General features: G+C 38.2%; 1 protein-coding gene across 1 annotated transcript in view; it reads left to right on the top strand.

Moving 5' to 3' along the window:
- Window positions 1–27858, top strand: part of GRM7 (glutamate metabotropic receptor 7) — an 858034-nt gene that overhangs the window by 562533 nt on the left and 267643 nt on the right. The window contains exon 7 of the mRNA XM_054595612.1: window positions 7004–7143. Coding sequence (XP_054451587.1) covers window positions 7004–7143 — 140 coding nt within the window. The remainder of the gene's footprint in view (window positions 1–7003; window positions 7144–27858) is intronic.

Raw genomic sequence — 27858 nt, 5'->3', positions numbered from 1 at the left:
GCTCCAGGAGTGTCAGGCTTTCAGACAGAGATGGGAACTTAAGGTAAAACCTTAACGTGGGGGAAGGTTATAACACCACTTTTGAGGTCTTATTGCCAAAAATATATAGCCTCAATTTACTCATAAGGAAACATAGACAAATTCATATTAATGGACACTTTACAAGAAAACTGGCTAGTAGTGTTCAGAAGTATTCGCATTGTGGCCCTGGGTGAGTAGTTCAGTTGGTTACAGCATCCTCCCAATAGGACAGGGTTGCAGGTTGGAACCCTGGTCAGGGCATATACAAGAAGTAACCAATGGATGCATAAATAGGTGGAACAACAAATTGATGATTCTCTCTCTTTCCACTCCTCTCCCACTGCCCCCTTTCCCTCCCTCTCTCTAAAATCAATAATTTTTTTTTTAAGTATTCACATTGTGAGAAAGACAAATAAAAGAATTGTTTCAGACTGGGGAAGATTAAGGCGACATTACTATAAAATGTAATGTGGAAAAATTAATTGATCGTATATCAGAAAGAGGACATTAGTGAGACAATGAAGATATTTTAGTAAAATTTACAGATGAGTTTTAAATGGTAATATGTCAATATTAATTTCCTGGCTCAGATAATTACATTAAGGTTAAAGAAAATCTTCTTGCTTCACTGCTTATAAATAACAACCCATTTAAACCCACAATATTATATCAATCTTCCAGGAGTTATCTAGTATATGGATGAAGAGGAACCATGCCCAATTTGGGGATCAACAGTTTTCTAGTTTAGATGAAGACAAAAAGACTATGTTTAAAACCAGAAACTAATTTAACTGTAAATGATCTTCTTTTTGTAGTTCTCCTTGATCTTATGGAATCTCCTAAAATATATAACTCATTTTCCCAGAACAAAACACATATAGATTTTATTTATCAAACACTAAATTACATTAGCTGGGGCCACTTTCTGGGCTTTGTATTCTGGTTCATAGAGATACATAATCATTCTTACACAAGTAAACAAAATAGTTTTGAGAATTTTCTTGGTGATTCTTCCCTTATTCTTCTTCCCCATAGTGCTTGCAGACTCATTATGTAAAAACGATCTTGTCCACTGATGACCCAGGGTTGCTGAGCTTCTGACAAGACAGGGGGCCTATGTATATCAACTGACTACTATGTGGCGGAAACTGTGTTACTTTGCTACTTTCCTGTGCTTGCTTATTTAATAGTATATATATAAAATATATCACCTATATATGATATTTAATATTTTGTGTGTGTGTGTGTGTGTGTGTGTATCAATCATGTAGACACAGACAACAGTATAGCGTTAGCCTAAGGAAATGGGTGTGGGGGTAGGTGGAGGTGTACAAAGGGGTGGAAAATCAGGATGGAAAGAGACATTGCTTGGGGCAATGGGTGCGCAATGCAATGTACAGATGATGTTTTGTTAAGTTTGTACACTTGAAACCTGTATGGTTTTGTGAACCAGTGTCACCCCAATAAATTCAATTAAAAAAACACCAACATGGTGTAGATGCTGTTATTTACCCTTTTTTTATAAAAGACAATGAGACTGATTTACAGAGAATTAAGAATCATAATATCCAAAACCACATGTGTAGGTAGTGACAATGTTACACTTGGTACCACAGGCACCTAATTCCACAGGTTATCCCCTCTAAGTTTCTGAGAGGAAGAGCTGACTACTTCTTCAACTTCCTGCTTCTTCATCTTAGAATGGATGCTCTGTGGAAGGTCACAGGATTGGTTTTCTCTCTTTGTCATCATGCAATTATGCCTGTGGTCAACATAATTGCCTTTTTCCTGCCATATGGCTTTGGGCTCCTGATGCACTATGGCATTCATTGATGGTGAGGCTCAACCGCTTAGTAAAATACAGAACCTGTGCTAGGTTGAATTCATGGATTCCATGTCACTTTAAGTGAGTAACTATTAATGAAAAGAAACTTGACATTTTCACTCATTCAATTTCTTGATTTTTATGTAAAGAAATCAATTAATAGAAAGGAGAAAGTATTTGTCTAAGACTTCACAGCTATACAATGACAGAGACAGGGCTAGAAACCAAGTCTCTTTCTAATCTGTTTTGAAAAATTTAGCCTTCCTTTAGCATGTTTTAGTAGGATTTTGATTATTTTTTTGTCTCAATAAGCCTAATTGTTCTCTTCAGTTACTTTAATAAAAAATTTTCTGCACCCCTACGCGTTTTGTTCCAGACCAATAGAGTACAATTTAATAACTCTGACCTTCACATTTACCAAAACACCAATTTAGGAAATGATAATAGAATGAATGCCCTGAAAGTATTGCCATAGTTTCACCAAGTACTTAACCTCTTCTTATGCACCATGAGAAAAAATGACTAATACTTTTTTTTAATCTTCATCACTTCTAGCCGTGGTTTTCTCTGCATCACAAATCAATGGTAATAACCTGAGCCTAAATTTGATTTTGTTATATCTATGTTGGCCTATCTAACCAGATGTCAATACTTATAGATGTAATTTGAACAAATTTGTTGCCTTGGATACAAATTCTTAAAGAATTGCTATATAATGACATATTCAAGCTGAAGTATGTCTGTCTGTGCCTAGATTTACTAGTTTCCAGAAGACAAACTGGGTTACAATATATTTTATAAAAATGGCACATATCACGTGCTCTTTTTGAAACATGAAGTTTGCTTTCCTTCTTCAAGAGGTGAGATCTACATTCCCTCTCCTTGAATCTGAGTGAGCCCATGACTAATGCAGAAGTGACACTCTGTGACTTCTAAGACATGCAAGTTAATAGGGCTTCTACCTCATTCTCTTAGGACATTTGTATTGCAAACATAGCTACAATGTTGGGAGGAAGCCAAGAAGCCAAATGACAGGCCACATGTGGGTGTTCTGACCATAGCCCCTGCTAAGGTCCCAGCTGACAGCTGGCATCAACTGTGAGGCATGTCAGCTTTAAGCTGCCCAGCTTACATGAGTGCACCAAACAGGTGCTGTCCCCATGCTCTGCCCAAATTGCAAAATACAGATTGTCATTGTTTGGAGCGTGAAGTTTTAGGGTAGTTTGCTGAGTGGCTCTAGGTAAATAGAACACAAATCAGTGCAGTGTTTTTGGAATCTGTATATGGGGTCGTAAAATGAAAAGATGAAATTTGTAAATACATTGATACGAAGGACTGTTTGATCATCTGAGCAACCTGGATCCTATATCCTTCCTTAACCAGGAAGAAAGGACTTTATTTAGGTACTCTAATCTATAATCTCAGTATCCCATCTTGTCAAGTACCCCTGTTTCCTTTACCTCAGTGCAACTGCATTGTCGCCATTTCTGCAGCTGGTCACTTCTCCTTTGATAACTTCTTTCTCTTCTCTGTACTGCTCTAATTATTACTATTTAAGAAAAAAAAAGGGTGGGCAAAAATAGGTTTCCAGTTGTGAATATGCAAATTTATTCTTGTATTATTATTTATTGTTGTATTATGTAAACCCCTTGCCCACCCCTGTATAGTCTTCATTGAACCTAGCCCCCTTTTTTCTCTTTCAAGAAATTCAGGGATACTGTTTAAAAGTTGTTGTGAAAAATAACTGGAAATAATAATCCATGTGCTTTATCGAATCCATCAAAAAGTTCAAAGCCACACAATACATTAGTGCAAGTCATCACTTAAAGTATTCAGTTCTATGTCTTAATTTTTTTAAAGCATGAACTTTAATGAGAATGGAAAAGGCATGATAAGAGTCATTTCTAACAAAGATTATAAGAAGGGAGAATGATTAGGTGTGTCCCTTTCTGATGAATATTTATCTGGTGAGTCTGAGATCCTTTGGAGCCCCAGGCTTACAATATTCATCTTCCTCTTCTCAAAAACTATAAAAGCTCAAGTCATATTATTTAGTGACTAGAAGCCGTACAATTACAGCAAAGCACAAAATAAATTTTAGTGTCCAATGTGAAAGAAAAGAAAGGTATTTGAATAGTAATGTTTTCCTGTGAAATGATAGGATTCTTTTCTTGCTAATAGTGTGTAAAATGCAAATTTTGTTTATTCTGCTTATCTATACTTGGAAGGCTCACTGAAAGAAGAAAGCCAATATTAAAAACTTATTTTTGTTATTTTTTTCTCTCCTTCTGTACTAGAAAGACTCCTGTTGGTTCCTATAAAGAGATAGCTTCAGAGATCCTACTGTGATATAGCAGGTGCCTTTGTGGACTATGGGGATAGTACAATGTAGATGAAACAAATTAATACAGTGTTTTTGGCCACACACAGATTCAGCTACTGACTCAAGCTATTGAGACCAAACCTACATTGCTCATAGATCAGTGCCCACTCTGAGTGAGCTCTTGCCTACTGTTTAAAACTAAAATTGCTTACACTGATGGAGAAATTGAAATCTGGTACCCCTTAGGGAAGTCAACTTTAATACATTTGAAAATCTGGATATCTGAAGGCATGTGTCCTGAGATACAGCAAATAAAACAATGATAAAAAATAAAAACTATTAAAAAAACTATAAAATATCATTGTGCATTTATTATGTAAAAGACATGGAACTAATATATTTATTATTATATTATATATATATAATATTATATATATATGTAATACATTTACTCCTTACTAACACTCTGGGAAAAAATATCATTAGTGACAATCAGATGTAGAAGGAGATTGAATAATTTATTAAAGGTCACCCCTGTTTTAGGGGATTCTAAAGCCAGTTACTAAACACTATTATAGTTTAATTAGCCCAGAGGCCCCAGGGCAAGTGACTGCCCCTTTCTGAACTTATGTACTGTATCTGTAAAATTAGGAAGTTTACTGTTCTGTGTCTTCCAGCTCTGTAGTAGTTTCCTATTGCTACCCCCAAAAAGAACCATAAATGTAATGGCTTGAACAACACAAATTTACTACAGCTATGTAGTTCAGAAGAAAGTCTAACACATTGTCCCTGGGCTGTGCTTAAGGTGAAGGCAGGTCTGATTACTTCTGGCGCCTCTGAGGGGGGCTCCCTTGCCTTTTCTCACTTCTGAAGGCCACCTGAATTCTTTGGTGATGACCCCTTCCTCTCATCACTCCAACCTCTTGTTTTTATCCTCACATCTCCTCTTCCCTTTTTTGACTCCTGCTGCCTCTCACTTATAAGGATCATTAGGATTATACTGGACCCACCCAGATTATCCAGGATAATCCCCCCACCTCCTGATCCTTAATCACTGCGAAATCCCTTTTGCCCTGTATGGGAGCCTTCACAGGTCCTGGAGATTAACACATGGACAGGTTTGGTGAGCCATTATTCAGCTCCTACAGCTCTGATTTTGTTTTTTCATTTTAATACCAGAAATGTCATAAAATCCTGTGCCTGAGAGTTGTAAAATGGCATGGAGGTCTTTAACTGCCCCTGTATTCTGCCAATAATGTTAGGCACCCCTCCCGGGGGACGGGGGGTCACTGTCAGCACAGGATCGCCACTTTGTATGCCTTTTGCTCCTATCGGCCCCTTTTTCTGACTCTTTTCTTGAGCTGAGTGATCACTTGTGTGGGGCCACTTTTACCATCCCGCCTCTTTCTTGAGCACTGGCACCTTTTTTACTGTTTTAAGTGTACTCTCTCCTTCCAGTAAACATACTTTTTGTTTTTCGTTCATCCAGATCACTCATGTAAATGCCACGTTGGCCCCAGTTCTGCAGAAGCTAATGGCTTTGCTACCCAGATGCAGAGCTCTGCCACCGTCAGTCTTCAATTTACAATCAGAATTCAATTTACAGCGCACAAAAGTGCCTCACCCTCCTCTCCCAAAGTAGCAAGATGAACTTCTGTTCCCACTGATTCTGTTTCAGCTTGTAAACTAACTGTAAACTTCCTTGTAAAGGACAGGAAATAAAGCTTTGTTTTTACAAGGAATATTGATTCAGTGTTAACCTAAAGGCAGAGCAGATATTAGGCACACGGCCTTAGACCACTGATACCTATCCTGTTTCCAAAGGATCCAAGGGAGAGAAGCTGTACACAGTGACCAAAATTTTGATGATTCTTTTGAAACTAACCAAAACTCATGAGTTTCCTGAGTTTCATTCTTGGAATATATGGTTTGCCAGTTGCTCCATGTGGTTAACATTAAGGGACTTTTCACTCGTATCCAACTTTCTAAAGATGTATGTCTTTTTCTTTTTCTTTCTCTTCCACTCTCTATCTTTCTAACATACTCTCAATAAATTTATTAACCTTTTTAAGTTGACTTCAATGTCTAATTCTGCCAAAATAATTGGTTTCCTCTTAAGATGAACATTTTAAAGACAGAATATCCAAATGGGAGATTGAGAAACTAACATTTATTGAATGCATGCCATGCACACTGCTAAGCATTTTAGACTGTGTATTATATAAAGTAATTTAGAAATAATCATCCAAAAATATTTATAAATGCAGTCTGTATCCAAGTACCTTTTAAGTAAACCTTTTTGATTCCTCGTATATATATTTTTTAATTCTCTGGAATGTCCCTTTTTAAGTTTATGTATTTATTTGTTATTTTATAAATAGTTCTTTACTGACCACATGATATTAGCATCTATGTGAATGATCTCATTTAATCTAAGGCTTGGATTGCTTAACAAACAAGTTACTAGCTAATACTTTAGAATCAGCCAATAATAATAATAATAATAATGAACTTAAGGTTGTCTGGGAAATAATTCATTTATTTTTATCCTTCACAATAAAAAGTTTAGAATAAAATATTAATAAATATTGAGAAATAAGACTGTTCAAAAGGGGAGACAGGTTATCTATCTACCTACTATAAGTAGCATCTGTAGGCCATAGTGATGACTTACCCATGAGTCTTAGGGACCATTTTGGGGGGATCTATTAAACAACTGGGTAATGTACTAGCTAACTTGTTCATTAGCATGTCTCTAGGTTGTCACCGATGGCACAAGAGATAGAAGGAATCTTGCTTAACTCTAAAAACTGTCATTTTCTTGTCTTCCTCAGGTAGTGCGGGCACGCCAGTAATGTTTAACAAGAATGGAGATGCACCCGGGAGGTATGACATCTTTCAGTACCAGACAACAAACACCACAAATCCTGGTTATCGTCTGATTGGACAGTGGACAGATGAACTACAGCTCAACGTGAGTTCTCTTTTTCCTTCTCCTTTTGCTTATGTGATGAATAAATAGGATTTTAACTTACTCAATAGGCAAATGATTTTGTTTTCTTGTGCATACATGAGTGAACATGCAACTTGTTATAGGCATCAGCATGGACTGAATAATATAACAATGATAATGATGACATTCATGATGATAAAGAGGATGATAGGAAACGTGTGTTGTGTTCATACCAGACATTACACCAGCACCTATGTGAATGATCTCATTTAAGCTGAGGCTTGGATTGCTTAACAAACAAGTTACTAGCTAATACTTTAATACTTTCACAAGATCCTTCTCCTGGTCAGACCTACTTATCTCCCATGTTCATTCATTTGTTTGTTCCTTGATTCTTTCCTATTTGATGGTGTATTTTTTTCTTGTGATGCATTTTAGTGAGTCACATTGTTTTATATTGAGACGCTCTGAGTAACTGCAGCTTTAGCTATTTCCATAACCTCTCTCTCTTTCTGTTAAGCGTGACCATGAGTAAGAAGCCACTTCCTTGTGTGAAGTTATGTCAAAGACCAGCTGGCAGAGACCATTAGGAGCTCATCTGTAGTCAAACACTGTTAGGTTTATTTAACTTGCTGAATAAAGGAGAAGCTTCTGCCAGCAAAACTCTGGGGTCTTTAGGACGAAAGAGATGGAATGGGATTTATTGTAGGCTTTGGGCTGAGTCAAGTAACTTAAGCAGGTTTAGGGAAGCTGGGTCCCGTTTTGGTTCGGATTCTCTTAGGAAGTAGAAATAACTTGATGATTGTATGTCTTGGTGATTTTTACCTGGAAAATGGGAGGATGAAATTTAGATGAGAGTTGTCATTAATGAAGAACCAGTAAGCATTTTTGTGGTTGCAGAGTATCCTTGCTTCTGTCTAGTTTAAGGCATGATGGCAGAACAGTCTACTTTTTGTCCTGTTCCACCATAGTCATGGACTGGCCCTGTCTGATTATCATTTATGTGCTGCTGACATTGTTGACGTTGTGTTTGAATTTTCCTGCTTTGCTGTTAGCTGACAATTGTATAGCCATATTTTTTCATTGTTAATATTTTAAGTTGAACATTCAACAGCATGCTTCTAATAACACTTACAATACCCTGTTTGGAATCATCACTAGTTTTAAATGAATATACCAACTTACCAGGGAATAAAGAACGCAGGCTGCAGCACCCTCCACCCTGGCTGGGCCCAGAACACCTGGAGTTCAGCATATCATGCATTCCCTACATTTCCTTTCCTCCCAGGAGGGTGATTAAATAGGCCAGACCCCAGCCTGGTTGCTGGGGTCCTGCAGCCTGGGGGTGGGGACAGAAGTTGGAGAAGCAGGTGTACTACAGGGCTTCTGCTGAGATGCACTAGACAGGCTTACACTTCAATAGTTTCTGCAGCAGGTCCCTCCTTATGACATTGGTCTTGGGGATGACATTCTTCAGGGTCATTGTTGCTGGGTTCATGGAAAAGAGCTTGCCAGATCCATAAATATACCTTCAAATTGTGGTATATAGACATACACAATTTCTTTTGTCTAGTAGGGCATTGTATTACTCTGAGTTCTCCTGAGAAATAGAACCAATAGATAGGAAGTTAGGTAAGTAGGTAGGTAGGCAGATAGATAGTTAGGCATTGGCTCACACTATTATGAAGGCTGAAAATTCCCAAGTTGTGCAATGGGCAAGCTGGAGACCCAAGAGAGCCAATGGTATAAGTTCCAGTCTGACTCCAAAGGGAGGAGAAGATTGACATTCAAGCTTGAAAACAGGGAAAAACCGGATTCTCCAGCCCATTGCCCAGTCAGGCTGACACATATGATGAACTTGTTACAGGTCCTTTCCCTGGTAATTCCTTCTAATGTCTCTTCCAAAGCTAGAAATTATGTCTTTATCACTAGCCTTTGTCAGTTTGTGCTTTACTATGTGCTGTGGAAACTCCTGAGAGCAAGGCTTTTTGAGAGTGGTATGTGGAATTGATGTCTTGGGGAGCAATGGGGTTTGGGTCATTGTTTCTAAAAACAGAGGATTGTGCATAAAGAGGCAGGGCATTGGTGAAGTCAGCACAAGCCAATTACTTCATTTGCACATTGCCCTACCTGGCTCTGCTTGTGCCTGTTTAGTTCTCCCTCTCCTGAGGTCCATCATCCAGGTGAGCTGACCCAAAGGTTGGGTCCAAAGGATTGTGATCTATCATCCAAGAATGGATGGAGCTAGACAACAAGTGCCAGCTATGGCTGAGGTGACTGCTAGGGCCAAAACCAAACAATGAGCTAAAAGTATCCTGAACTCAAGGCACTTTTTCCAAGGAAAAGAGAAAATTAAAGCAAAATTAATAAACAGCCAAAATCTAATAGGTAAAACCAAGACATATTTATCAAAAGCACAATCAAAGTAGCATAACCTTGCTGACATACCCAAAGTGTTTTCTTATTGGGTGCTGCCTGAGTGATACAAAGATGTATCAAGTAGTAAGTGTTTTACCAGTAGTAAATTATACAAAAATGTATAATTTGTCCATGCACACAAGGATTCCCAACCAGCCTTCAGCAACTTCAGACAATACCTGTAGTTTTAAAGCAAAACTATTTTTAAGAACTAACATCAACACTGATATTATTTTGTTTGTTTTGTATTTTATCCTGCATAAGAATTATATGTGATTAGCCATTCAACAAGTTTTTGTTTGTGTGTTTTGTTTTTGTTTTTGTTGTTAAAAGTACCTCCCATATGATAAGGATTGTGAGACTGGGTACACAAAGGAGAACAAAACAAATGTGATCCCTGTTCTCCCATGTTCAATGATCTAGCATGCAGTTAGGTGGTGCACAAGTAAACAGATATGTGTATGGAAGTTCCAAAGTGCAATAAGCAATATGGTGGGAGACAGTATAATGGAGGTGGAGAGGGACCAACTGAATGAGAAGCAGGCCATGTGAGGAGTATGAGGAATCCACCCAGCAGGTCAGAAGGCTGACATGGGGACAGTGACATAACTAGGGAAGAACAGGAGGGATTGAAGCAATAGGAAGGAGCCAGAGCATGCGGTCCTTTGTAGACCATGACAAATATTTTTGAATTTTATTATGAGTGCATTTGAAAGTGCCCATTAGTAAATGAGTAGATCAAAAAACTGTGGTACATTTACACAATGGAATACTATGCAGCAGAAAGAAAGAAGGAACTCTTACCCTTTGTGAAAGCATGGAAGGAACTGGAGAGCATTATGCTAACTGAAATAAGCCAGGCAGTGAAAGACAAATATCATATGCTCTCACTTGTAAGTGGAGCCTAATCAACAAAACAAGCAAACGAGCAAATTATAACCAGAGACACAGAAATAAAGAACAAGCTGACAGCAAACAGAGGGAAGGGAGAAGGGGGTAATGGGGGAAAGAAAGGAAAAGGTCAAGTTAAAGAACATGTGTAGAGGACCCAAGGACAAAGACAAAAAGGAGAGAGAGGAGGATTGAATGTGGGAGGTGGGGGTGGGTAGGGCAGGGAAAAGTAATGGGGAAAAATGGGGACAACTGTAACTGAACAACAATAAAAAAAGAAAAAGAAAATACTATTTCAGTAAAGGGTTTTATAAGAAAAAATTAAATAAAAGTCAGAAGTATTAAACAAGGGAATGACTAGATGAAATTTAGGAATAAAAATTACTTTGTCAGCTTGGAAGGTAATGAATTGGAAGAGGAAAGAATGGGAGTGGAAATGCCAAGATTAAGTCTATTGCATTCATCACACTAAAATAGGATGGCTTAGTGAAGGGGTTCTCAAACTTCTGCTTGGAACCAGATCACCCGGGGGCTTGTAAAAACTGACTGCTGGTCTCAATCACAGAGTGTCTGATAAAGACGATCTGGGGGTGGGAAGAGGCCCAAATATTTGCCTTTCTAAGGAGTCCTTGTGTAAGGTTGATGACACTTTGGCTGTCAGCAAGAAGGGTAAATTTATGAATCCAATTTAGTTTTGTTAAATATATGAGAGACAAGATGAAATGGATATGTCTGTAGCTCAGAAAAGAGTTTGGGTTTTTAAAAAAAAAAAAAGAGTTTGTTTTTTTTAATGATTTTTTTTTAAATGAAGTTGTTACCCTATAAATGGACTTTAAATCCATTAGAGAGAAGAGAGACTAGAGACAGAAAAAAAAAACAAAACACCAAGGCCTTGAGAACCTTATAGAAAATGATAGTTTCATTCCAATTACTCTAAATATCACCCAATTTAAGTGTTCTGTTTAAACTGCCTGGAAAGTAGAGCTGGTCACGTTTTGTTTTGTTTTATTTTTTTATGGACGCTAGATCTGATATGTGGCATATGCTTCTCTTGGCATTCAGTGGGAACATTTTGATCCTACTTTGTCATGCCAAGAATAGTATGTTAGGAAGAGCAAATAGGACACCTGCCTCCTCAGGGGGATCCAGCAGTTTATGCTTGGTATCACATGGAACCTAAAATGTATGAAGGGCTGAGCCATGAGCAGGGCCATGTTTAGAGTTGTGAGAGATTGTGTTCCTTTAACTAGGGTAGCCAGTGATAAAAGGCCTTGATAGGAAGTCCCCTTTGATTCCTTTTAAGGGCCACTGAGGATATTGTTAAATTGAATTTGAATCACAAAGAAAAAACAACAGAAGAGGTACATACAGTACCCAGAGGACACTACATTCCCTCACCCGGAGAGCCAGGCCCGCAGCCCAGGTAGCTTATCCAATGGTTGGTATCCTATCCAACATCACCTGCCCATGATGTTCCTTTTGCTCTAATTATCCTGATTTAGTTAAAAGTTCTGTGAGAGTGGAATTTGGGCAAACTGAGTTTTGTAGGTTGGCTTTCTTCTCATCAACAGAAAAAAACAAGTATTCCAAGTACTGAATGCACTTCTCATTTACAAAGACTCAGGGGTACACTTTGAATCCCCAGTTATATCATCTCTAGCAAATGAAAATTTCAGGAGAAGGTTCTCTGTGGTCAATAATTGCAAATGAGTTTCTTAGCCCAGAAATCAGAGTTTGAGTCTCGTAATCCCAGCGCTATAGACCAGACTACTCTGCTGTTCTGCATCTAGTTCTCCAGAATTTTAGAACTGAGGAGTGTGCTGTCTGTTATGGACTGCATGGTGCACACTCACTGCCAGAGGAGCTCTGGGCTCTGTCACTTCTGGGGATCAAGTCGTGACCACATGGTTTGCTACTAGGTATTTCTGTCCAAACAAGAATTCATGGAAAAGAAATCATGAATAGCAAAGCCATTTACTCTCCCAGTTGCAACCCTGCAGAAATAGCCCTGATTTATTTTCTCAGGTTTGTATTCTACTCAGCAGAGATTCCATAAAACATTAGTCCTGGCAGAGAGAAGAAAGAGAAAGGATAATGTAACAGACAGATATTAGATATCTGGAGTGTGTTAGGCAGGATGATAGCTAATGGAGATGTTGGGAGAAGTGTGGGGCAGTTTCACAGAGTAGGATAAGGGTTCTAAAATAGACATATTTCTTTTAAAGGGTTCATATAGGCACTGATTTAAGGAAAGATACTAAAAAGTTAAATTAACTGAACTGGACTTTGAAAAATAAGTAGTAGTTTTAAGATGGAAATGTGGAAAAGAAATGCTTTAAAATGAACAATGCAATATTACTTAAAAATTACAATAGTTAACTATTTTGGAAAAAAGGCAAGAAGTGAAAGGCAAGAATGTGGATGCTTTCAAAAATTTTAAATTTATGATGTGAAATAAATTCTTTATATATATATGTGTGTATATATATGTATTAGAAATAAAGGTTATTTTTGTCATTTTTTATATTTGCAATTAGTAGGAAATTTATATACACCCAAAATGTTAATATTTTAAATAACAGAGATTCTCTAAAATACCAAAATGTTAATTAAAAAAAAAAACAACTAATCTTAATGATCAGCTTCCTACAGTGAATTTTACACTCTTTTAAATAGAAGACTCTAAATTAATATTACTTAACCTTTTCTGGAACCTTAATCATCTGCCATTCTGTAGGATAGTCCAGCCTGTGATCTTTCGAGTTATGTGGAGCTTGTCAGCTTTTTCTGTGATTTATTCTCTGTTGAACTATCTTTCCACCTAATGACAGAAAGCTCCTGGAAAGTAGAATCCATGTTTTAGTCAATGTTTTATATAGCTAGTAAAATAGTTCCTACCACACAGTAGTTTTGTTTTTTTTTTTAAATATATTAAACCATGTAAAACTAACATGAATTCTTTTTAATGGTGGACATCAACTTCAGGAAGCAACCACTTTTTTCTATTTCTGGGAAGAACACCCAAGTTTCCTTTTAGCTACGTGGTTTGCCCTGAATAGTTCCCAAATCAAGGTACAAGTCTTGATTCAACCTAAGCCAATCACCATAGCCATAGTGTTAGGGCTGGGGGGTCAAACTAAGCCTCTCCAATCAGGGTGGACCATTGAACATCTGCTGGCCAATCTGAGACAACATTGTGCTGTTGTTGGAAGATGGTGTGTCCCCAGGAGCTATATGGGGCCATATGGAAGCCACAGCGGGTGAGGTCCAGGGAAAAGGAGTCAAAACTTGAAGAGAGAAACTGGGCCTAGGCCACATCATTTCAGCTCTAGGAAACCCTTACTAGAGGACATTTATAATGTTCTCTGGGTAGTTTCATTATCAATAAATTAGGGCAATTTAGGTTATATACTCTTTATTTACAATCTCATTCACAGTAGCAATCAAAAATGAAAAAAAATTGTTATTGTTTTAATATGTTTGATTAAAAAAGAAAAAATGCTAGCCTACCCTCAGTAAAAAGACTTTAAGTTGGATTTTATTAAACTGAGGTGACTAAAAATTAATTTGAGAACTGATTTTTATTAAATATTAAATCTTTCACACTGGTTAGAATTTGCCTTTTGCAGGCATTTAAAGACATAAAAGGTATGGTTGATTGCCAGAAATCACCAAAGTCAATGTTTATATCTACCTATAAAATTAATCTGTTATTTCATAATTGCAATAGTAAAATATATTTTAATCTAATAATACTCATAATTTACAGTGTATTGCATGATCTATGGGGAAATGGATAGTCATAATCAAAGCAGTGCTGACAAAGAGAACAGTCTGTAAATTGTCAAAATCTAGTAGTTTTACAGCTTCAATCTGAGGCTTCTTTTATTGACTCACTTTATTGTTCATCATAATGAATGGCTTTTATCATATATTCTATAGCTTTGTTGTTAGTAATGAGGAGCACAGGCTCTGAAGCTGACCCGATTAAATGGATCGGAGTCTCAGCTCCAACACTTACTAGCTGAAAAGCAGGATTACAATAGTACCAATTTTGTATGATTACTGTTAAAATTAAGTGTAATAATATATGTAAAATACTTAAAACAGCACCTGGTAGCGTGTAAACATTCAGTAGATGTTAATCACAACAGCCACAACAGAAATAATTTAATATCCTTAGCCTATGATATACTCCAAACTTCTCAAAATGTCCATTTCTAGTGCTTAGCTAGATAATTTTTCTTTATACCTGAGCGACCAACATAATGTTTAGCATATAAAAGTGTTTTTTTATATTAATTAATCAGATGAGATGAACAAAGAGTTGAATTCTATTACAAATAATTTCTTGTAAAAGGAAGAGTCAAAACAGCAAAGAGTTTAGCATCAAATGACTCTGGTTTATAATTGTGGCACTGGCCGATTACCAGATCTGTGAATAGGACAAGAAAGTCCCCTTGGAAAAGATGACTTTTAAATTGTAATCAGAATGACAAGAGTTATTTCCATTTGTCAGCATTTTGAATCTGTGACATTTTAAAAAGGATGTTTACAAATTCAAAACAGTAAGTATGGCTCCCCAATTGTCAGCCAACTTGAGATGAGAAATCCCAAACTGAAAACAGACAGCAGTGATGTTTAAAAAGTTAATTACTTGCCAATGTTTTAAGAATCAGTAAATTTCTTAATTACATTTTGGCTTCTCTTTTAAAAATCAGAAGATCTGGCAATAATCTGCCTTTATCTCATTTAGCTCAGCTAGCTGGATCTAAGTAGCAGCCTCCTACTTCAACAGGGTGTGTGTCCTCCAAGTAACCTCAGATCCCGCTGGTCCCCACTGCCTGATACCAAGGATGCTTCCTAACCCAACAGGCGTTAGGGGATCATTTAATCTAAACTTAAAGACTAACTTATTTCCACTAATTTAGTTTGAGCACATGCTTGAATTTATGGTCTCTGGAATTTGTTTTTAAAAATCAATAATATATCAATAAGGTCAATAATGAAAAATGCTCAAAAATATGTAATAATATTTAAAGGGTTGGTAAAAGCAGCCTGCAAAGAGGGAGCTATCTTGTTAAAAACAATGCTTTTGTTTGGAAATATGTATTTGTACATATTCTGAAACATCTTGAAAATGAAGGAAAAGGAGATCACCCTTGTGTTGTCAGTGTTTCTTCTGATAATCAATGGTGTATAAGTGTGTTCTGTCTATGAATGTCTGGAAGATTAATAGTATTTATAATGACCAGTACGGCTTCATAAGCATGGAGTTAGAGAAGCCCAAATCCCCATAATTTTCTGTTTGCATTACAGGCATTCAAGGAAATCACTTCATGTTTATTAATATAAAACAACTTTCTGTGGGGAAACTGTTGAGTTCCATTTCTGTCTGTGTTTAGGCTCAGGAAAAATACAGAGATCATCAGAAGGGTGAGTTAGAGCTTAACTGCTGGGACAGGAATTCTCACCAGTTGTTGCCAATCCAAAACTATAGGAGGAAAGAGGTGAGCCTGTGTACCTTATGCCTAATGTTTTACCCTAGAAAGCCAGAACTTCTAGAATGACTGGTGGCAAAATTAAAATATAGGGGATTGCCGGGGGGAGAGGAGTGCAAGGGACTAAATGGTAATGGAAGAAAACACAATAAGGATAAAATAAAATAAAAGAAAATAAAATAATGAAATAAAATATAAATAAAGTATTTGATTTGAAATGTTTTTAAATGACTGGGAGATAGTCTTATAAAGTGGGACAGTGTCAGAAGGCCCAAGTTGAGTCCTGTCTTTGCCACCTGGACAACAGTTCCCATATGTATTTAAAATAAGGTCAAGTCAAGCAAAGTAACTACTGCACAAGGACACTATGAGAATGAATTACAATAATTTCTTTGATATAAGAAGGCATATGAGATATGTGGTCACATTTCCTGTATTAGTTTTGGTAAATACCAGAAATCTAGTGGCTGAAAATAAACTTTGTATCTTCCAGTTCCGTATGTCAGAAGTCTAACATGGGGCTAAAATCAAGGTGTCATCAGGGTTGTGCTGTTCTCTGGAGGTTCTCTGGGAAAATCTCTTTCCTGCTTATTCAGATTGTTGGCAACATTTGGTTGCTTGTGGATATGGGACTAAGGTCTCTGTTAGTTGTGGGGCAGATCCCAGCTTCTAGAGGCCACCTCAGTGCATTGGCTAATGGCCCTTCTCCTCCGTCCTCAAAGCTGGCAATGGCAGTTCAAGTCCCTCTCATGCTTCCAGTCTCTCCTGCCTCTTGTTCCATGGTCATACCCTCTCTCACTGACTCTGCTGCCTTCCTCCTCCACTTTGAAGGGCATATGTGATGATTCTGGTCACACCTGGATAATCTAGAATATTATCTCTCTACTTTAAGGTCTATAACCTCATCCTGACTGCAAAGTTCCTTTTCCATGCAATATTTGCAGGTTCAAGAAATTAGGATGTAGAAATTTTGGTGGGGGGAGGGGAGTGTAAGGAAGGAATAGATTATTTTCCTACCACAGTTCTTTACTATTTGGTTTTCTATTAAGTCTATAACATCTATATAAAATTTGCATTATTTTTAGAGAGTTAATATAGTTGTTTAAAGAGATAGGAGTTTAATGCAATTTTGTATACTTAAGCACATTTGGTATCTAATTGAGCTAATCTGTTTGATTAATAAATGTTCTAATCACATTCCTGGAAAAGTCCGGTGAAGAACCCAGAATTAAGAATGCCGAATTAATGAGAAGCAGACAGAATCAGAATCCCCCTGGAGTGAGAAGATAGGATTGAAGATTACCAGGAAGAGTGAGGACTGTCAACACAACAGGAGACTTAGATGAGCTCCAGGAGAGAGTTCTTTTGACTTCAAATTTTCCTTAGATTCTCACAGGGAACTTGGTCCAATCTGCTGAAACTGATTAGAACTCCCAAGGGAATAGTGAGAGATGAGGCTACACTTTATATTAATCCATTTTCCCTTTTCATTTATAGTGGGATAATATTTTGATCATGCTAACTTGCATTTCCCAATCATCCTACCCCCAATTAATTACTTAAGTCCTATTCTTAGTCTTAATCTAATAGATTAATTTTAAATATTTTATTCCCATGTTAAACCCTCAAACTCCTGAGTATTTTTTATTTGATTGCATTAGTTCTCTTTAAACAACAAAGCCAAAATGCAGAGAAAGAAAATATATTGGAAGTTCCTCAAAGAGCTAAACATGAAGTAGTTATATGAATGAACAATTCTACTCCTAGATATAAACCTAACTCTGATATTCTCTGCTCAGTGAAAACCTATAGAGCAGTAGATTATACTATTTCATAGTTTGGAATTTTGGGCATTGATTAACAGCTCCCTGACAAAGCTATCTACATAGCCTGTTGATAAAGCAGTCATCAGTAAAACTTCAGTAAAAGTTTACCTTTTACTGAAATAAGGGAGACAACCACCTTGAAAGAGTCTTAGCGGCTTTTCAGGAGAGGGAGGTTAAGGGCAGATATATTTACAATTGGGGTTCTGGACTAAGGTACCTCTTTCAATGGGGAAACTTGATCAGAATTGGGTAAAGTCTGTGAGATTACAGTGTTTTGTTGGTGGACCCAGTGAGGAGCAAATCTTTTTGGGTAAACAATCATTTGATTAGAGGGCTTGGGCCAGTGAGTGTTAAGTCCTGAAAAAGTACTACTTACCCACATGGCAGTTTATTTTTCTAAGAAAAGGGTGATCTGTTGTTCAAACAGACAGATTTTTAGGGAGTTCCTGAAATGAACCATAAATATATTTGTAACTTTATCTTCCGGGGCAAACATTTTTCGAATTATAAAATCATTTTTGGTGTAGAAAGTTTTAGTTTCCTTGATCCTTTGAACCTGGGTGTTTGCAGGCAAGTTGTTCTGAGGAACCAAACTGGAATTTTTAGTCTCCAATAAACCAGCTGTGTGCAATTACCTTCAAAGGAGTTTTGTGACACTGAGTAAAGGGCTGTTTGGTGGCATCACTTCTAACCATGTTTAGGGATAATTCTTGCTCAAATGTCATGGGCCATGGTGAAAACTCAAACTTACCTGCCCTTTTCACCTCCCTCCTACCTTCAGAACCAAAATAGCACAACCACTGAGCTGTATGTCATCCTAACCAACTCCCGTTGCTTAAGCAAGCCAACCTTCTAAATGATGCTATTAAAGTCTTCCTCTGTTTAAATTACTATATCTGTGTCCTAAGTACAGCCCTGGTCTGAATGAGTTCGTTTTCATGGCTACTGCACCTGGAAGCCCTCTCCCCCGAGTTTTCTCAGGTAAGCACTGCCATTCCCAGAGACGTTTTGCTCACGCCATCTCTCTTCCTAGCATTTTATGTAGCATTATGTCTACAAATAAATAGTTTCTCCAAAAAGCCTACATGTAGTTATATGTAGCAAACCCTCCTGTCCAAAACATCTAAATGAGCAAAGTTGCCCTCCATTCCTCAGTGGTGCACATTCATAGATGTCTCCTATGCCTGGGAACAAGTTCTGGCTGGCTTTCCACAGCTGCACAGCTAATTATTTTCCATTGTTAAGAATAGAAGTGGTGTCAGTGAGTTTTTGACCCCAAAGCTTACCCTACCACATTTCATTGATTGTGGATCCCAATGAGAAATCTGTCCTTGAAAAATGGGGTGAGGAGTCTAGAAGTGGTAGTTTCTCAGCTCCACACTTTGTCTTATGTCCTGGAGTTATTTCACCTGCCATTCAAACACAGCTCTTTGGGCAATATGTATTCATTACTTATAATCTTCTCAACAAATACTCAACTATTCAGATGTAGAGGGTGTTTTCAATTGCCCTGCTTAACAGTTCTCCCAAATATGACAATGAGAAAGAAGTAACAAGCTGAGAACAAGGAAGACAGAAAAGATGAGATGGGAAAGTACAAAGAAGTTGAAATATCTCATAAATAACAAATGCATTCTTGATTTATTGTGTGGCGGCATTGTAAGAGACCCTTCACAATGACTGAGTAGGATATGAGGAGTGCCTTTATCTTAGCGGGAACATGACGCCTGCCATTTGAAACCCCACTCTGGAAACAGCTTTAACACATTGATGGATATACATTGGAAAGGTAAGTGGCTCTTAGAAATTGCCCTGAAATCGTTTATGCTTCAGTAAGAAGCTAGCATTGAAGTTGGTAAATAGTCAGTTATATGATTTGTGCACGTATTTTCTGATAGTTAATTTTTTTCCATTAAATGTATAGATCACCTTAGCTATAAATGTCAGTTTACAGGATTCAATCAAGAGTGCCAGATTAGAATGTCAGGAGTCTGGTGAGAAGGGGTGGAATGAATAGCTCTTCTTTCTCATCACCGTTATTGCTACACAAATGAGTGTCATCACCACTTGAGGGGACTGCCTATAATGAAAGGAGGTTTGAGCAAAAGACTAACTGATTTGCTTGATAGTTGTTACTTGCAACATTATGGCAAAACTGTTGAAGATTTGCTGAATGCCTTGCACATTTCACTGTGAAGCATCTTATTAGGCATACGCAGTATTGCAAACATTTTTATAATGGAGTATTTAAGATTTACGACTGCTGTTGAAATGTCCTCTTTTCTGGTCTCTGCTCTATATTTAAATTTGTTTTCAAAAACATCTGGAGCTAAAATAACTGACAGAGTCTTTTTAACAGAATACTCTACTGATTCCTCTGTGTGACCTTTCCCAGGTCAATCTGCTTTTTCTGCCTTCATTTTACATTCTGAAAAGTGGAGAGGAATTAGTAGGTCAATGTTAGCAGTTACATGTGACATGGGTCATTTATGAAGAGGCGATGTGCCTTAGTGTTAAATAGCATGGGCTTTGGAGGCAGGCAGGTTCAATTTCAGTTCTGAGCGTCCCCAGTGACTAGAGCTACCACTTAACTTGCTTCACCTCACTTATTTGCCTCACTCACCCTACCTGTAAAACAGGGCTAATAATGGTATCAGCCCCATGGGATTGTTGGGAGTTTTAACTGCATGAAAAGCACTTAGGACAGTGGCAGGAACAAAAAACATTTGCTAGGACTATTATTATTATTGTTGCTGCTTTTTCTAAAACCAGAATTGACCTTGTCATTCCACTGTGTCAAACCTTCCCACCTTTTTTTCCCCCTCCTTGGGGTTCACGGTGAACACCCCTCCCGGCTCCCACTTCCTCCTCCTGTAACCTTTGCTTTTGTTCTGCCCCTCACTCCTGTTACACAGATCTCCCTGAGGTGTCCAGAATCTGCCCCATTCCTCATGACATATCTATATCTCATCATAACACTTGGAAACACCACACTCCACTGCTGAATTGAACACTGGCCCTGAGCACATTCTGACTTCCTTGGGAAGCCCTGCATGGAACATCCCTCATCCTCTTTCTCCAGAGTGGGACTATTCCCCTCCCTGCACCTGGCTGCTTCATTTCTCTGATTACCTCTATGAAGATCTCAATGGCACCAGATCTCCAAGGACCCAGGACGATGTTACGTACTGAACTGATACTGAAGGATGAAATCGTAAATATATTCAAACTGTGGACCTCTTCTCTGGGACCAGCTTCCTTTATTTCAGAGAGCTCTGTGGTTGCAGAGAGAAAGGTCATTATGGGAGCTGGAAGAAGCCCCTCCAACCCAAGTTCATAATATCATAATATGCACTCAATTGGCCAAGACACCCAACTGCCCAGCTCAGGGCCCAACCTGACCCCTAGAGAGGCCTCACAGGGGACACAAAATCTTCTGCCAGAGGAGACTAGGGAAAACTTAACCACCCTCCTCCCATCCTTCCCAACTCTGCTGTGTACTTTTTAATGTTTATTTATTTATTTATTTATTTTAGAGAGGGAAAGGGAGGAGGAGAGGGAGAGAGACAGGGAGAGAAACATCAATGTGTAGTTGCCTCTCCTGTACCTCCTAATGGGGACCTGGCCTGTAACCCAGGCTTGTGCCCTGACTGGGAATTGAACCAGCAACACTTTGGTTTGCAGGTGGGAGCTCAATCCACTGAGCCAAATCAGCTAGGGCAGACATCTACCTTTTTAACTCCCCTGTGCCAACTGGCTTCCAGAACAGATAGGTGGAAACCAGCTGCTCTCAAAGATGGTTATTTTCAAAAGGACATCCATGCGAATGTAGCCAGAGAGTAACAGACTTAGCTCTTAGGTAACTTCTCTAAGAATGAACCCTCTGCAGAGGATGTGGCTTTCAGGTGTTATTAGCCTGCCTCTCATTTTGATTATTCCTTTCTAAGATATGTATATTTATTACTTTTTTTCACTCTTCACTGTGATCAACACACAAAAGTCCATATATGTTCCTTTTAAACATGCCTTTTGAAATCTAATTTGAATATTTTTTTAACCCCTTCTTGCAGCCATTTCTCATGGGATTGCTGGTTCCCTCTCTCTGAACAGCCTGTATCTTCCAATTAAAAAATACAATTATATAAAAATATACTCAGAATGCCATGCTATGTATCAGTTTTTAATCTAAAGCCTAGTATATATAAAGGGAGTTGTGATGTCCAGTTGTTAAATTGTGGTTCTCTGTCTGTAATTATCATCCCATATTCCTTCCCCACAAAAGAACAAGTTCGAAGTGTCAGAACAGATGACTTCATTAATGTGAAAAATACAGCTCTCCAACTTGAACGGTGAACTTGGCAGTCCTTGTTTATCTCTTGGGCTTGTACCTCCCTTGCAGTCATTTTCCTTTGCTCAGTTCACCGAATCTCACACTGACAGTGCATTTCCGTAACCATGAATTTGCAGGCTTAGTCTTTCCCAAACCAACTGGAGAGAAATCTGGGGAATTACTGATTTGCTGAAAGACCATATGTTTTGGCCATCTTAGGTGGAAGTCTTCACAGCTAAGCACTGGGTTCTGTTTCATCAGCTCTCCTACTATAGGAAAGATACTGACTGGGTAATTGCTCATGGCATTAAAAATTTATGTTGGCCAATGTATCAAGTAGACATTTATTTTTCAGCTGCAAGATGAATGGGGCATTTGAAAAAGGAAAGGGAGAGGAAGAACATGGGATTTAATCAGTAAATATCTTTGTGTTCTTCCTTTTGCCAAGAGGGTTTATTACAGATATTTAATAACCAGTAAGGTCTAGGGACCAACCACTCAGTATAGTCACCAGCTCCTGCTGGACTAGAAACCTGAAAGCTTTCTTTTGTGTTAACCTTTAAGTTACTGAATCACAGGCAGGCCCAGGGATTCCTGCAGTGAGGTTGGGGATGCAGAGCAGGGTGGAGGCTGGAGGGAAGGAAGCAGTCCTATTCACTTATTGTGTGAGAGTGTTTTATTATTTTAACAACTCACAAGATCATTCCTGTGTATATGACTGTTTATTAGTCCTATCTCTCCCCAAGCTAAGTAACTGCCTGCACATATTTGCAGAAGCAGGTCAAAAGTCACTCCCTGTGCAGAAACTTTCCTAATTCCCAACTGTTTCCTACTCAGCGCCCCCATCATAACCATGGCTTGATGGCACTTAGTCACATGCTAGTGGACAGAATGTAGTTATATCATGAAGGAGAAAAGAGTACAATCTCTGGAGTGCAGTTAGCCTCTCTGGGCTCACATGTGGAGTGGAGACATTGATGCTATTCTAGTCTATTTTCCACAAAGGCAAATGGTGAGGCAAGGATTTGGTTGCAAGCCTTTGAGGGATGATCTTCGACACAGATGTAAGGGGGGAAATGAGTGAAGCAAGAAAGGGAAGGGGCCAGTACAGTGTGTTGACAAGTTACCATTGTGGGCACCTGTAGCTAAATCCCACTGGAGATTCTGAGTGTCTAGAACAGCCTTAGAACTGTGGCAAAGAAACTGGAAGACTTGCCTACAACTGCCCTTCCTCACAGTCTGAGGGCTCCTCCTTGGATGTTATCTCTCCAGTACTTCAACTTGACAGTGGCCAGGAAACACCACCAGTCAGGGTGACAAATGATGGCATGCCGGCATGTGGAGTGATCAGCATGTACTGAGGCTGTTCCCAAGGGAAACTCTGAATTGGGCCAAGGAGACATGGCCCAATTCAGATAACAACTGCTACTAAGATCTCCTTCACAGAGTGCCTGTGATAATGTACGCTAAACGGAATACTTAACAGATATTTGATTAATAATTAATTTAGGTACTGTTTGGATCATCTCACAGAAGTGTCCAACCTTTTGGCATCTCTGGACCACACCTGGAGAGAAAGAGTTGTCTTGGGCCACATATTAAATACATTGTGACACATAATCACAAAAGATATCATAATGCTTTGAGTAAATTTACAGTTTTTTGTTGGGTTGCACTCATAGCCATCCTGAGCCACAGGTGGCCCATGGGCCACAGGTTAGACACCCCTGAGAGTGACTATATGCCAGTCGCTATTCTACATGCTAACTCATTTTACCCTCACAGCTAACTTATTAGGTAGGTATTATTTCCCTTTCCTCTCTGCAGATGAGGAACCCAAAGTGCCCAACATTATTGGTCAGGGTTACATAGGTTATAAGTGGGAGTGATAAATAAACACAGGCAGTCTGGCTCCTTAGTCCACACTCATCACCACTGTGTATAATGCCTCTCTATGAATCAGGAAAAGAACTTACTGGAAAGATCTTTAGATTCAATCAATCTTAACTAACGCTAACCCTTATTTTTACATTCAAACAGTGTATATGACCCCAGGAACACAAGATTTTCCACTTTTCTTAATTTCAACCTGGCCTGTTTGTGATACACAAAGGATGCTGTGCTTGTCAGACACAGATACTGTCATTAGTCAAGAGCATTTACTGGAGGTTTCCTGTGTGCAGAGCTTTGTTCTCAGAGCTGTTGGAAGTCACAGAGGAAGTTGGGCAGACAGTCTCATCTATCACAGAGTCTAACTGCCTAGTACAGATGCCCAGAATTACCCACCTAAGTGGAAGAAATGAAAACTAGGCATGCAAAACTCAGCCAGTCCCCTTCAGGCAGCAGAGTCGGGTTCTCCTTCCTCTGCTACAACGTGTTTTCCAGGTTTCATCTGGTGAAAGTGAAGATTTAGAGCAAAATAATGAGAAAAAAAGAAGTCACAGGAGGAATGTTTTTGGAAATGGAAGGGGCCAACCTCCTCATTTATGGCAGGGAATGTGGGTTACATAGAAAAACACCTCAAAGCAATTGGAATCAAACTGGGATTTGGGTTTAGAGCTGAATTAACAATGACTTAACCACTCAGAGACTGAACTTTAAAGTGTGAGATTGGCCCCTTAACATCCACCTCACCAATGTGTTACAAGTTTAACTAAAAAGCAAACGAGCAAAATGATGGTCCATAAATGCCATTTTTCTTTCCTTTGCAGCACTTTGGGAGTAGTAATTCATTGTGAGTATTGCAGGTGTATTGCTAGTGGAGGTTAAGGGATGTTAAATGTATACAGCTCAGAGCTGTGAGTTTCAAACTTGCCATACATTCAGATCACTGGCACCGGTGTTGAAATGGATATTGCCAGAAGCCTCTGTCACCTTTGAAATTCTGATTCTGCTGAAACAAAGTTGTTCAATGGTAGGGGTAATTCTGATGTAAATCAGTTATGGACCACATTTTGGAAAAACTGGCCCACAATTCCAATGTAACACTGGATCCAAGATTGAGCTGCCCACAATGAATATAGTAACTTAAATATGTAAGTATATTAGGATCCAGAACAGTTACCGAAAAAGGAATGGTACAATAGTGTATAGATGAGTGGTTGGGCATGAGTGAGGGCATCAGGCTGCAGTATTCACCAGTCTTTATACTTTCAAAGCAAGTTCAAATTCATCCTTTAATTTGATGCAAATGGTAGGAAGCTAGTAAGATAGACTTGAAGTTGAGTCCCAGATCTGTCTTAAAATGGCTGTCAAGGACTTGAGCAACTCTTCTGGCCTCTCTGGGCCTCAGTTTCCTTAGTTGAGAAAGGGGAGACAATATCCAGGTAATATGGTTATTTTAAGAATGAATCATGATTTTTATTGCTTTGTGTGTCTGAGCCCCAAATACATTTTATAATTATTTGGTAGAAGAAACCTTTGTCAAGGAGGGGAAAGGACTCATGTCTATTAATGTGAATACTGGATATGCACAAGCCTATTCAAGGTTTTTAGAGAATAAGGAGGAAATATTCTCAATGTAGCTGGGCTAAGCATCCAGTCACAACTCTGCAAACTGCCTGTTGTGAGCTTCAGAAAGCATTGGAAGTGTGAATGCATTTCAGATGTCAAAGCATTTTATTAATTAAAAATTAGTGTTTCAAAGAATAGTAGGCAAATTGGGTCCTCTAAGCCTAGTGAGTTTGATTGAATGTGTCTCAATACCATAGATACTGCTCTAGACAAAGAATCTGTCACTTGATTGCTTCCAAGTAAACTCGTATGACCAGAGGAAAAAATACCTACTTTTAACCACAAATAGGAGAAGAAATTGGTATATAGGTGATGAACTCCCATTAAGATACCAGCAACTTGAGTCTACCTGGAAGAACTGAGAAAGGTCAATGACAGGTCAATATGTAAGTTAGGTCGTGAAGGAAGACAGTGCCCCCTGATTTAGAGAAATGCCCCCTGATTTAGGAGAAAACTAAATCAGGGGATGGCAGACCAAGAGGCTGCAGAATGCCAAGAAGATAATGATGCTATGTGTATGCCAAATCCAGTGTCCAGCTCTGATAAACCCTCTATACCAAATTAGGACAACTGCATTATTTTTCTGGAGGATAGTACACCTAAGAATAGAGGTTTTGTAGAGGAATTTTAAGTGGGGAAAGTGGAAGAATGAGCACCCTTTACTAGTGAGAGGGTAAGCATGTATCTGGAAAAAAGCTTAAGTATGTGGTTCTGATTCTGAGGATTCATGTTCTCTGTTGTGTTATGTGATGATATTTCTTTAAATAATTGAAATTAAGTAAAGTGCACATTTTTGGGGGAGAGAAGAGGAAGAACTAATATTTTATTCCTACTATGTGTAGGAATAAAATCCTCTGTAATTTTATTTATTCATGTTATTTTATTCATCTTATTTACAGAATCTTTTGTAAATAAGGAGATGAGCAACAAGAAAATGAATAACATGACTGTCTTCCCAGTATCTTTATTAGTCAACTCATTCATTCAATAAGCATTGAATGCCTAATATGTGACAAGCAGCATTCTAAATACTGAGGATTCCACCTTGAACTAGAAGGATTAGGTTTCTACTCACAAGGGGCATAACATTCAAGGGTAGGAGACAGCAATAAATTGATAAGTAAAAAAGAGATAGACTTAGATGCTATAACAAAAGTGGAATAAGGTGACAAAGAGGGATAATTTGGACTGGAAGGCAAACTCTCTTTGAGGAGGTAAAAATTGAGTTGACATGGGAGTGAAAAGAAGTTAGGCATCTGATATGGAGCAGAGCAGACTTAGTAGAAGGAACGGAAAGCAACAGAGTACTAGAGACTTCAAGGAGAGATGACCCTAGCATGTCCTGGGAACTGGTAGAAGACACTGGGATGGTAAAAGGTGAACAAGACAGGTGACAAGGTCAGTGGTAGGCAAGGGCAAGTGAATCTTGGTCTTAGAAAGTTTGGATTTTCTTTAAAGTACAATGGAAAGCAATTTAGGGATTTTAATTAAAAAAGTGATATGATCTGAGTTAGGTCTGTGGTTTGATGACTGAGATTGAGTTATAGAGGTCAAGAGTGGTAGAGAAGTCAGCCAGTTGGTTTATTATTCCAGGTGAGAGGGATGGTTTATAAAATCTTTCCACTGGAAATTCCAAAGAATTCTTTTTCTCTCCTCTCCATTTTTCCCTCCTTTCTCATATTTTACATACATATGTAAAATGTTAATAGATATATAAATATATGCTTATGTCTGTAAGTATATATAGATATAGATTTGTGTATATATATGCACTCTATATAAATTATATATGAACTACCTTACAGTTATTTAAGAAATTATTAAACACACAAAATAAACATTCCTAAGGAGGAAAGACACATTCTAAATAATTTATTGCATTAAAAACAAATATTCCTCTCAGTAAAATCTTACTATTAAGAGCTTTATTAATAGTTTAGTGAGAGTAAGTAATTGAATATGCATTATTATTATTTTTTATAAAAGGAAATATTTGCTTTAATACCTTCCGATACAAAGATTCAAACATATGGCTCTAAATTCAGTTATATGTACAAATATGTCCCCACCAGTGCCCAGAGCTGGAAGAGTAGAGTGGAGATAAGTCCTCTGAATCTCTGGGTGTGGGGATGAATGAAGGGAGTCCCAGGCAGCACACATGGCAAGCGCATCCTCCGTGCATTCCTTCCTTCATTCAGATATGTGCCAGGTACTCTTCTCAGAGCTGGGATGTAGTAAGAACAAAACAGAAATATAA

This window comes from Pteronotus mesoamericanus, unplaced genomic scaffold (genome assembly GCF_021234165.1).
Source record: "Pteronotus mesoamericanus isolate MK-2021 breed Mesoamerican mustached bat unplaced genomic scaffold, CSHL_Meso_final scaffold_54, whole genome shotgun sequence".
Lineage (NCBI taxonomy): Eukaryota > Metazoa > Chordata > Mammalia > Chiroptera > Mormoopidae > Pteronotus > Pteronotus mesoamericanus.
This window is presented reverse-complemented; position numbering and strand designations above follow the sequence as displayed.